Source organism: Solanum verrucosum, unplaced genomic scaffold (genome assembly GCF_900185275.1).
Source record: "Solanum verrucosum unplaced genomic scaffold, falcon-dt-bn FXZP01000009.1, whole genome shotgun sequence".
NCBI classification, from domain to species: domain Eukaryota; kingdom Viridiplantae; phylum Streptophyta; class Magnoliopsida; order Solanales; family Solanaceae; genus Solanum; species Solanum verrucosum.
This window is the reverse complement of record NW_026020231.1, coordinates 1,525,056-1,537,258: the sequence shown is the minus strand read 5'-3', so window position 1 is coordinate 1,537,258 and position 12,203 is coordinate 1,525,056. Positions and strand designations below refer to the sequence as shown.

Below are 12,203 nucleotides of genomic sequence, written 5' to 3'. Positions count from 1 at the left end.
TAGTGTAATCCCACAATTGGAGGTAGGGTTGGAAGACCAGGATCATGTCATTAACCTCGTAAATAAGCAACTAGATGAATAAACTAAGTCAATGAAATTGGATACTCCACATGATTGCTTAGCAGAGACGTAAGCACTGAAATTTCTCTCAAACTGTGATCACAACCAACATCTCAATCTTCACCCCTACATTTGTAGTGTAGGGTAGAGAGAGATTGTTTTCGATAGATCCTTTACTCAGAAGGATTAGTCTCATAAAAAACCTATGTAATATGTAGAGCAAATAACTACACTGGATAGGAAGCAGAAACTACCAAGCTAATGAATTGCACCATCCTCAAGCCTCCAACAAACTCCTTCAGCTGGCAGATGATGATCAGAGATGCTTCACTTGCCATTATTTACACAACTCCTTTGTTAAGATAATAGACAGAAAGTTCAGGTGGTAAATAAAGCTTTCTTAGGAAAAAAGAGAGTGGCTTTAGAATTTAGCAGTGCAGTAAGATGTCACTAAAATCAAGTAACAGCTGCTGCAGTTGTCTTATTAGCGTTTAAAGGAACCTACATCTTTAAATTTAGCAGTTCCTAACGAATAACCAGCAGTATCTAACTGTAAAGAAGATTACAGTGTCATATACCATGCTTATTTGACATTAAGCACTCAAAAAAATGGATACAACTTAAAGCTATACAGTAAGTAAATTCATAATTCTCCATTCTCATTGCAGGTGACTGCAGCAAAAAACTGCTCTGCTTTATCAAGTACGTCAGTAGATAGTCTAGAGTGTAACATCCATGCGGTTGTGCTCTCTGGCACAGGTGAATTGCTTTTCAGACTCTTGCCTTCACAAGGCTTTACCACTTTGTTCTCTCTTAAGCTTCGGATCCTGGCAGTTCTAGTAGTCAGCAATGGACTACATCTTTGGGGAAGGACCCGAGCATTGCGACTATTGCGGTTTGACTTTAGTGGGACATCAACTTGAAGATTTTTAGATTCAGGACCCAGCTGAGCAGATGCGCCAGCCTCATCTAATGATGGATTATTAGGTATGGTAAAAGAATTAGCAGAGGGAAGACTACTTCTACAAGCTTTCAGCAAAGCAAGGAGCATATCGGTGCTTAGTTCTTGCTGAATGACATCCTTGTTCTGTTCACATCCAAAGCAGGCAGCAACCATGGTACCCGCCAAGACTGGCATTAACTCTGGATCACTAAAGAACATAAAAGGAAGGTCGCATACCTGTTTTGCACAATCCACAGTTAAATTTCTATTTTTCAGGCAAAGTCTAAGTAGAAAGAAAGATATATGCACCTTGTGAAGAATAGTAGGGCTCTTTCCCCATCGAAGAACAGCTTGGTTTTCAGGATGGAACAATGAAAAATAACCAAGAAGCGGCAATGATTCTAGCAGCAACAAACCAATCTGAAACACAAAACACCCAAATGAAAAAAGACTAAATAAATTAGACCTGTACTTTGTCAAGAGGAAATAAACCATGTGAAAGCATGAAGCCCAACAATTATACAAAAATCCAATTACTCTCTAATAAGATGCTTGTTTCAGAGGAGAATTCTCATTCTATTCCTGGAATCCAAAAAATGAAAAGTCAAACAAAACTGAAATACCTAAACATCAGAAGGGACTTAATAACTCATTTGAATGAGGGCCTGGTGGTAATTAGGGCCAGTGCTATGAAGTGAGACAGCCAATAACCAAGATCCACTTTTGCTGTAGACCTTGTATGCCTAAGATCTTTTATATTTTATGCGAGTGTAAATATCTTTCCAAGCTATTGTCCATAGGATTTCAAGATCTATCTTAATCAGAGAAGTTCAGACTTCAGAGGGCTGTTTGATTGCAGACATGCTGTTCTTATCATTCGGACTTCAGTCACACCAGACAAGTTACAAAAGGTTCCAAACAAAATAAGGTCTATTCAATTCAACCCATCACAACTTTTAGAAAACATATTTGATGATATAACCGAGAAGTTAGTTAATAGTGCTGATCAATTCAGGCCTTCACAGAGTAAAAGCTTTCAAACCTTGTCTTGTCTTTACTCATCGGTCACAATATGTTTTTAGGAACACCAAGATTTTCTTATATTTAACTTTACTTTGTACCAGAGAAATATAATATATATAAAAAATGTTGATGTTCCTGAGAAATGCACGACAACCATGGAACAACATATTGACAACTTTTCCTATAGTGCATCAGCTTAAACAATAAGAAAGTGTGAGTTTAGGATCTCTTTCTAAATGAAAACGGACAAAAAAATTTAAATTTTTTTGCACCCAAGGGTGTTGCCCAGGGGCGGACCCACTTGGGTTCCAGGGGGTTCACCCGAACCCCCTCGGCAAAAAATTACACAGTATATATAAGGTAAATTTTCTGTATTTTTGTAGATATATATATTTTGAATCCCCTCAATAACAAGGAGAAACTGATGGCGCAGTGGCAAGTCCCTCTGAAATTAAGCTTCACGTCACCAGTTTGAATCCCTGTGATAGCGTTTTATTTTTTTATTTTTTAGTTTCAGTTTTATTTTTTTTTAATTTTCAGTTCTGTTTTCCAAGTTTTTTTTTTAAAAAAAAAAACGTGCTAAAAGTGTGGTTTTAAACCCAAAAGAATTCAAGGTTCCCATTTCTAAAGGATTACACGTTTATACTTTTATTTTTCGAACCCCCTGAACGAAAATCCTGGGTCCGCCACTGGTGTTGCCTAGTGGTTATTGAAGTGGGTTGAGCACCATGAGGTCTTAGGTTCATATCTCATCAAAGACAAAACACTAGGTGATTTCTTTCATCTCTTCTAGCCTTGGTGGACAGAGTTACCTGATACCTATTGTCGGAGGGAGGTGGCAGGTATTCCGTGGAATTAGTCGAGGTACGCACGAGCTGGTCCGGACACCACCGTTATCAAAAACAAAAAAAAGGACAATTTTTCAGCTTAAAATATGGAAATTTGTGAGGATCTTTTGATTGTACTTTCTTCCCTCCAACCAAAAGACAGTGGCTTTCCAAGACTAGCATAAACACTTACAACACTTCTCTTATGTTCATTGAATAATCTGAGACGTTCAATCTGAACGCCAAACGTGAAACCAAAAGCACCAGAAAGTCACCTGGTCAGTTGCTGTGCCCCATTTGCTTGTGCTATAAGAGAGAAGAAAACTCATCAAGTGAAAAAATTCCATTTTCAGATCTGGTCGGGCCTGTGGTCCAGCAAAGAGAATAAAGAGTTCTTTTTAGCATCTAAGACTTTTAGAGAGAAAGTTGATACAGATAGTGGCAAATCAACTTACTAGCATCTTCTGGATAAAAGATATGTCAATTAATGCTAAATTGTTCAACACCTTCAATACACCAGTTGCCACATCTTCAAAATTGGATGGAAGGACATAGGAGGCCTGCAAAGAAATACAATCAGATATGCAGTAGACACAGAGCTAAGCAGACTATGATCACAAGTAAACTCAAGCTTAGGTTTCAGCTTACTTTTAATAAAGCTAGAAGCAACCGATTTTTTATTTTTATTTTATGAAGTAAGTTGTTAGAAGCAACCAACTTTATTGTTAACATATGAGGAGTTTCAAACAATTACTTCCTGGTATTAGAGTGACTCGATGTAACATGCTTACGATAGAGAATTGATAAACAAGAACAAAAGTAGCAAACAAATATGACGTTCACGACATCCTAAATATAGATAGACAAGGCCCAGTAAGATTCATGAACTTTTGAAATTGCACAAAATCTAAATCCTGCAGAAAACCTAAAAGCTAGATTTTACAAACAAATTTAATGGTATCCACAAAGTTTTACCTGCTGTTCAGAACATCTATTATTAGCCTGTAATAATACAGCTGTCAACATTGATGGAAGACAAACTAAGCCAGTCTCAGATACAGCTGAAAGAAGAAACTTCACTGCCGGCTTCGTCACTGATTCATTTCCACCGATATGACCTTCACTATTATCTCGAGATTTCTTCTCGTCTGTCTGAAGGTTTTTGTACGTCACGTTGCTAATAGATTCCTGCAGTACATCTGCAGTTTCTATGCTAGCAGCAACCGAGTCAACTTTGTCAGAGCTCAGAGCATTTACAACTGCACCCTGATGTTCTTTTATTGTAGGAAATTCATCCAGGGGTCTATCCTCCGGCACATCCGACAAACCCAAGGCTACACCTCCATTTACTCCAGGAAATACCAATTTACCATCATTTTGGGAATTGCACAAAGGAGAAGAAGACTTCAAGTCTGCAGCTTCAGCAAGTTCAATGTCATTCTTTTCATTTCTATGAGTTGATGCACCAGGAAAGTTTTTACATGTTAATGAAGACGTATTTCTGAATCTGAATGTAAGAACTGCCAACAGATTTACACCAAGAAGAATTGATGAAGGGAAAGGAGAACCTTCTACAGGTGGTCTATCATAAAGTGCAAAAAGATCCCGTAACCGGTGAATAACTTGGTATGCAATTACAAGCTCGATTAAACCATCTTGCAGTTGAAGGGAACGTTCATCCGTACTTGTATGACCAATAATTGCTGCTGCTGTCCAAAGGAAACCATCCAGAACTTCAGCCATTAGCTCCAACCTTTCAGTTGATGCCTTACATGTGACCAGGTTGGCAGAAGCAGAGCCATTTGATGAGGCTGCAATTTTGATGTAGGTTTCAAGAGCTGCCGCCAACATGGGGATGATGGGGGGTAGTAGATTTTGCGCAAGAAAATAAGACTTGTTTGCAGCTGCTGAAAGTACAACTTTCAGAAGCCTTAAAAGGAAGACTGTAACCTGGCAGCTTTCTGGTTTTGATGTGTGAGATGCAGGAAGTGCAGAAGCAATAAAATCAACCAGACCAGCTTGACGAGAAGCCTGCAGCTCAGCATCCCTTCCCTCCAAAAACTAGTTACAACACAACGCCAGAAGCAATTAGTAACAAATAATTCATGAAACAAAATTGAACTATTAAATCCACAATAGTTTCAAGAACTTATTCTAGTCAAAATGGTGTGTACATTGCAGTTCTTCACAACGGGATAAAGTAACTCTATATCTTAATGCTACTATATTTGTCATTGTGAACAGGAATGCAAGTGAAACAAACTTCATAAAGTGTAGTATATCACCTTAATGATTTCGGCAGTTATTAGTCCAAAGCTCGCAGCCCCTTCTTTTCTTGCTTGGCGAAGTCTTTGAAGTTCTTGAAGCCACTTTGCAATTTTCACCCTTGCAATTGCCACTGCAGTTCGATATACAAAACCTGCATTTTCTGTACTGGTTGAAGGTTCAGGACAATCATATTTCAATGCCATAAGTCGTTGGCGGATTTTTTTGATCCTCCGTTTTAACGATTGCTGACTAGTGATGTGTCCAGGAGCAAGCATAGAGCCTTCAGGAGCAAAGCCATTGTTTTCGTTATAATCCTCACAGTTACTGATCGGCGTAGATCTACCTTGAACCTCCTTAGCCACAGAACGACGAAATAATGGTGAAGACTGATCTCTGAAATCCATTGAAGCTCTTTCCCGTATTTGCTCCAGATAAATTTTACGACGCTGTTCACTTTCTCTGAGTCTTTCAGCTAACTTCTGGGCCAGGAGTTCAGCTTCCTCCTGTTGAGCTTTGGCTCGAACCTCCTTTCTCCGCATCTGTTCCATCGTCTTCGCTTCACGTGCGGCACTTGATGCTTTACGCTCCTCTTCCCTTCTTACTTGTGCCTCTTCCTTTTTCCTCTGTGTCTCTGCAAGGCGCTGCAACTTTTCTGCTTCAATTAGTTTCTTGCGTTCCAAGACAGCTTCTTCCCTTGCCATATCTTCTTTCTGTTTAGTTTTCAGCACTTGAAGTTTCTCAGCCCTCCTCAACTCAGAATCATGGAGTTTCTGACGCAAGATGAGCTTTTTGTTCTCTTCGTTGAGTGAAGTAATGAATCGAACTTCATTTACTTTTATGCTTTCATCACCTGCCCTTCTTACTACTTCAGCTAGGTGAGCTTCATGGCGGGATTCACTACGTTGGTGCCTAGCATACATCACCTCTCGCAATTTCATGCTACGCACAGTTTGCCATTCACTTACACGGTTCAGCTTCTCAGATGTTCTCTGAAGTTTTTGAACTCTCTCATTCTCAAGTTCAGTTCTAATTCTCATTGCACGTGCATGTTTTTCTTCCGCTTCTTTTTTTAAGTCAATAGCTGACTTCTTCTTTTTCTCAGGAGACATGAGTTTGTCGTGCAAAGTGCGTGCACGCTCTGCACTTCTTCTACTCAAGCCAGGTGAATACGAAAAGCGAGATGAAACTCGGTGTGGTGTGGAGAGTACATCTTCCCAGTTTCTCTTCTCCTTCCAAGCATCCATTGATCTCCAGGAGCTTCCATTTTGCTTTTCTTTGTCTCTTTCATAATGTCTTTTCAAATGATCTATAGGCTTTAGATTTTTCTCATTGTCTCTCCTGTTCTTTCCATTGACAGATGTGGAAACCCCCTCCTTAGGAGGTAATCTAGATGCATGAGAAGCAGACTTGCCCGAGTCAACATGCCTCTTCTCTCTACTCAAATTTCCATGAGAAGGATTTAACGCATTACTCTGCTTCCTACTCTTCTCTAATGATTCATTTGAACAGCTTTTTTTGTCACCTTTCTCATTAAAAGTCTCCAAAACACTAGTACTTCCACAATGATGATCATAACAATTAGGTTCCATTTTCTCCACACCTGTAGCTGACATACTAGCTCTTTCATGTTGAATTTTTCGAAAAGCCTCCAGAGATGAAGCCAGTATTTCTGCCCTATGCGGTGAAGTTGTCATCCGGCGGACCTGCATTCAGAAGAAAGACAGATTTTGTTAAATTAAAAAAGGAGTAGATAATCAATGTATCCACGTGTCTCTGTGTGTATGATATGCATTGATACTCCTAAAAGATGCTGCAATTATCCAGGCCCACAGATGAAGCTACTTACCCTATTGCTTTGAAAGCCTTACCACAAACAAAAGAAAAAGATTGGAAAAGGTTGTTTATTTAGAATAAAGGAAATTCGAGAAATGGTCACAAGGGCTTTCTCACTTCATTTAGAATGAGAAATTCTTGGGCTGGTGTAAGTTTCCCGTTTTAGCTTTTCATTCAATAGCTTTCATTTCCCAAAGTACCTCATATTTCCCTATGTGTCCTTTTCCCACAGAGCTTTGTACTGATTATTAATGACGTAAAAGGCATTTCGTACGCAACACTACAGAAGAGAAGCAGCAAACTGTAAACATCCAGAAACACTTGCACTCCCATCAGCAGGTGTTCCTGTAGTTTCCCAACATGAAAGCACCACACACAATCCCAAGCAGGTCAAGTTTAGTCTGCGTTCTGCTTCACCAATTACTGATAAGCAGAACAGAACTTCAGGATAGAGGCGAAGCACATTTTCAATTTTATATGCTAAATAGATGGTTAACGTCTATGCCAAAATTACATGTTCTTTTCTTTTAGCTGATTTCAGCCTTCTTAAAAAAGCTAGAAATTCCTCCACATTCAGGCAGTGCATCTTCCTTGATGCACTTCTCAGTTATCTTCTTTCCCAGATATCAAAACTAGTGTGTATTCATTATAATGAATTCAACATTTATTTTTTTCTTCAAGTTCTCTGTTAGTCCTCTTAAACTAACTCTTTGCAGTACATTATAATCTAACAGCTTTCTATTAGTACTGAGAGTTGAGTTCCTAATATTGGCAATTTGGCATTCATCACTGTGCTCATGTTTCTAGCTAATTTCTTTTTTTTGATGACGTATGGTACTTCATTAGAGTGTTTCCATCTACTTTCTTTTTTTGAGGACGTATGGTATTTCACTAGAGTGTTTCTACCAGGGGCGGAGGTACACTATGCTCAGGGTGTCCAATTGGACACCACACTAAAGTTTCTTAGCCCAACGGTATCTTTAGCCCAGCTAAAGCTGACGCGCGAAGGTCCATCATGCATGCACGTACGCGTTCGAATCCCAGTTGCTGTATATTTGATTTTACATTTTCAAAAAGCTCATAATTAATTTCTAAATTATAGTTAATAAATCAGTTATGTTTTTAATAATTCAAAACTAATATTATCTATTAAAAATCTTAAATTAGAGACCTAATCATAGTTAATAAATATGTTATTTTTTCAATAATTCAAAACTCATATTATCTAGTAAAATAATCTTAAATTAGAGACCTACAACTTAAAAATATAACAAAAAAAATAAAAGCATAGTAGTCATTAAATTTTAATCATTTTTTTCTTTTCACTAAAATATTAAATAAAATTTAAAAGTAATTATTTAATTTAAAGTTAATAAGCAAGTTCTAATTTTTTTTTCCATAAAGCCACTAAAAGTGTAAAAAGGCTCTATATAGAATTTCTTTTTAGAAAAACTCGTTTGATTTTACTCTTTATTTTTCATATCTTGTTGTTAAGTCACCAAAGGTTAGTGAAATCATGAAGTATAAAAGTGATTTCATTATGAACTGAATTTTCTCTTTCTCTTTTTTTTTTTTTTGTGTTCATTCACTTCCTATAAAATAAACATGAACATTCAAGCTAAATTTTATGGAATTTGATTTTAAAATTTTTAGTATATTTTTAATTAAAAAAATTAGTTGTTAATGTTACGTAGTTTGATTTCAAAATTTTAGTGCACCCATCGTCAAATTATTTTTTTAACCTATGCGATTCTTGGACACCCTTCGTGAAATTTCTGGCTGGTTTCTACCTAATTTCTTTTGAGTAAAATTTTGTATCTCAGGTTTAAGGGGGGGAAGAGAATCTTGTCCACTGTGTGAGAAACTCCAAAGTTATCTAGCCGTACTTTAAGTTGGCAATACTCCATCTGTAATTTCATGTTGTCCCTCAAGGTAAATAAAAGTTGGTTATTACTAGCCAGGGAACTCCAGATACTGCTTCAGCAAGAACAACAATCATGCAAAAAGAATCTCACTTCCCCACAACAAATAAAGGAAATGTGTGAACAAAATCATTTTTCCTCTAATAAGGTCCCGAAGAGGGTGGCCCTTTCATTATTGTACATCCAATATTATATAATAAGTAATATTGAATTATAAGGAAATATCAGAAGTATTTGAAAGACGGGATAATTCTTCCATTTAAAGAGTTGAAGGACTTCCCAGGCCCAAACTGTGTGTGCTGCAGTACCCCAAACAAGGTAAAGTTAGCATCAATTGATATATACCTTATGCCAGGAGAGTTAGAATAATAATGACTGGTCAGCAGATATTTTAGATATGCTTGCATATGTTCATATTGCAGTTTTTCAACTTGCAAATGGCAGATATTGATTTATTTATGTGATAATGTTTTAGGGTATCAATACAAAACATTGAAAGATGAGACAAGATAGAGTACTGACCTCCCATGACAGAGCATGTGGTCTGCGATGGTTAGACTTCATGGTAAAAGATGTTCCATCAGTCGCTTGAGAACTGGATTTTTTCAGTCTCTCAAATTCCTCCACTCTTGAGCTCAATTCTTTAAAATCAGATGTGGCTTCTTCAAGAACAAGAATGGACTCTTTTGTTTGCTCCAGGTCACATTCCAGTTCACAGAGTAGGTAGAGTTCATCTACTGCCCGATTAAGATTCTCAAAGAGAAAGCACCATAGGCGTTGCCTGAACCTTTCTTTACTTTCACCACTGTCTTCAGCATCAATACTGCTCGAATTAGTTTTAGATAAATCCTCAATGATTGAATTAACTCGTTTGTTCCTAAACTCTTCATTAGAAGATGCCAGAAAGGACTGCCCAATGTTTCCTGATCCTCCTTTAGTAGGTGATAGTGACTTAGGATTCTGGGAAACCATCACTGTTTTTATATTCTGATCAAGACTAGGCACTTCAGGGATTTCCATGCAAGCTTCTTCAGATTCGACAGTGCGCATACCTACGCCACTAGGCCCTTCTCTGGCAGCACATTTAACCTTCTCGCAAGTGTCACCTTTTTCAAGCTGGGTATAAGCAGAAGTAGCATTAGCATCTTCTGAAGATAGTTCCTTCATATTTGGAGACAAAGGATGAGAGTCGAGAATTTGATGGTTTTCATCCTCAGTGGTTGCAACCAATCTATTTTTCTCTAGATCAGTTATAGAAGTGTGTGCAAAAGAATCATTTGTTTGATCAGTTCTTGTACTAAGAAGATCATGATTTTGAATGTCACCAAACTTAATTTCTGCTTGGGCAGTACTTCCAAAAGGAGAGGGTAGACCTCTATCATCCAAGTCACCCCACTTGATTTTTGGTAGGACCTCATGGTTAATTCTTTGAGAATTTTCCCTACTGATTCCTTGATTCGAATCTGTTGAAAAACCTAAACTAACAGAAGTACTACAATGACCAACTACACATTTATCGTGCACAATCACTGCATCTTCCTTCAGAACTGACATTACGCCATCACGTATAATACCAGGGCGACTTCCTTTTGAATGCCGAACAGACGATTTAAGATCCTCATTTTTTACAGCCAATGAAGGCTGACTCTCTGGATGGCCAGAAGCAGTTCCTTGAGATGATCCTCCAACCCAACCATGCAGCGAAAACTTTGAACTGTTTCTGTTGTGCTTCTGCACAACAAGTTCACACATTGATTAACAAATTGACTAAAGGATCCAAGAATATGAAACAATCCAGGCTAATTCACCATTTTCTTTACTAAATGGTCCAATAATATTATCCCCAATTCTAAGGCAACCCACTAATCCAATTTCAGAAACATACTGAAAATGATTAAATCTTTATCAGATAACTAAGATATAACTAATCCATCTACATGAATTCAAGATTTTAATCCAAAATAATACCTAAAACACCAGATTATCAGGCTGTACTTTCTTGATTTAGGCCCATAACACAACTTAAACATGGTTCTTGATGATTTCTGTTATAATTAGTAAACCCCATTTTTCTTAATCATCTTTCAGCTTAAAGATAAAAACTAAAATGATTCAATTTAACAAAAAGTTCACACCTTTTTCACTTGCATCCATCCAGAACCTTCTTGATTATCCCCTCCTTCATTTCTCTCCATCCGAACCTCAAAATTACCTCCTTTAATAAATATCGGCTGAAAATTTGATTTTGATATAAATAAACAGTCAGGGAGAAAGAATTTTCCAAAGAAGTTTCGTGGAAAACTCCAAAGAGCTAAACTTTTAAGGGCTACTTTTCTTCCTTTTTCATTTTTTGAATTTCTAGGGTTTTTTTAGGGTGAGTAGTGAGGACCTCCATTAAAGAACCTAACTGCATAAGAGAATGTGTGAAACCAATTTTTTATTTGGAAGCATTGTTCTGTGAGGAAGAAGATGGTGTTTTCGGGACTTCTTTTTTCACTAATATATCCTCTAATTTTGTCCATTTTGACATTTATGTCCTCTCTTCTTCTTTTTTTCAAGTACACAGAAAACTACTTAAAACGAGTAACTAATAGTCTGTTTGGTCAAGTTTTAACCGAAAGTAAGTGTCATATTTGTTATGGTTGAGCATTTAAATACGTGGATTTTTATTAGATATTTTCGATAAATATTTTGGAAATTCATTTGACACGTGTTATCAAGCATACATTACGTTAAAATAGTTAATAGCATAAAATGTATTTCCTCATGTAATTATACACATGAGTATGAATTGAAACAAATAAAGATTTTTATGATTTATTTGTGGCTAATATGTATAGCAGAATATATTTTAGTAGTTAACGTATCTACAAAATGAGTTGTGAGAGTTTATGCAGAAAACTTATCAAAATTTCAAGTTAAAAATATCTCATAAAAACACTTTATCATATATTCAACTTAAATAAATCATAGTTTAAGTGTTTAAATAAAATTCACATGTAAATTTAGAAATTGTCGATGTTCTATCTTTTCTTTAACCAAATCTTTCATATTACATGTTTTCTACGTGTCAATTTATATAATACTATTTGATTGATAGAGAATTTAGATAAAATAATACATATTTAGAGCTAAATATAAAATAAATCAAATAAAGAAAAAATAAATGGAATTACTTAAATTGCAATAGAGAGAATATTAATTATTGAAACTTCAAACTAATTAAACTTGTCGGAGATTTTAAAAAAAAAAATCGAAGGAAATTACATTTGTACCCCCTCTAGTTCCTAAGTGGGACCTTGCTGAGTTACAAACTTCTGGGGGAGG

The 12,203-nt window shown here is 36.6% G+C and overlaps 1 protein-coding gene across 1 annotated transcript; it reads right to left on the bottom strand.

Annotated features, from left to right (window-relative positions):
* Positions 1-460: 460 nt before the first annotated feature.
* LOC125832062 (uncharacterized) lies at positions 461-11,341 on the bottom strand. Its single transcript, XM_049511194.1, has 8 exons — positions 11,012-11,341; positions 9,399-10,607; positions 5,139-6,824; positions 3,829-4,914; positions 3,309-3,413; positions 3,129-3,218; positions 1,313-1,423; positions 461-1,240 (listed from the first exon to the last, which is right to left on the bottom strand). The coding sequence occupies exons 1-8, from the start codon at positions 11,069-11,071 to the stop codon at positions 704-706; spliced, it is 4,884 nt and encodes a 1,627-aa protein (XP_049367151.1). The 5' UTR covers positions 11,072-11,341; the 3' UTR covers positions 461-703.
* Positions 11,342-12,203: the final 862 nt, after the last annotated feature.

Bases quoted from the DNA above. Each gene is read 5' to 3' on its own strand.
- LOC125832062 (XM_049511194.1), bottom strand. From the start codon at position 11,071: ATGGAGAGAAATGAAGGAGGGGATAATCAAGAAGGTTCTGGATGGATG. The intron at 10,608-11,011 runs GTGTGAACTTTT...CTTGTTGTGCAG, and splicing joins GATGGATGCAAGTGAAAAAG to AAGCACAACAGAAACAGTTC. The intron at 4,915-5,138 runs GTGATATACTAC...TGTTGTAACTAG, and splicing joins TAACTGCCGAAATCATTAAG to TTTTTGGAGGGAAGGGATGC.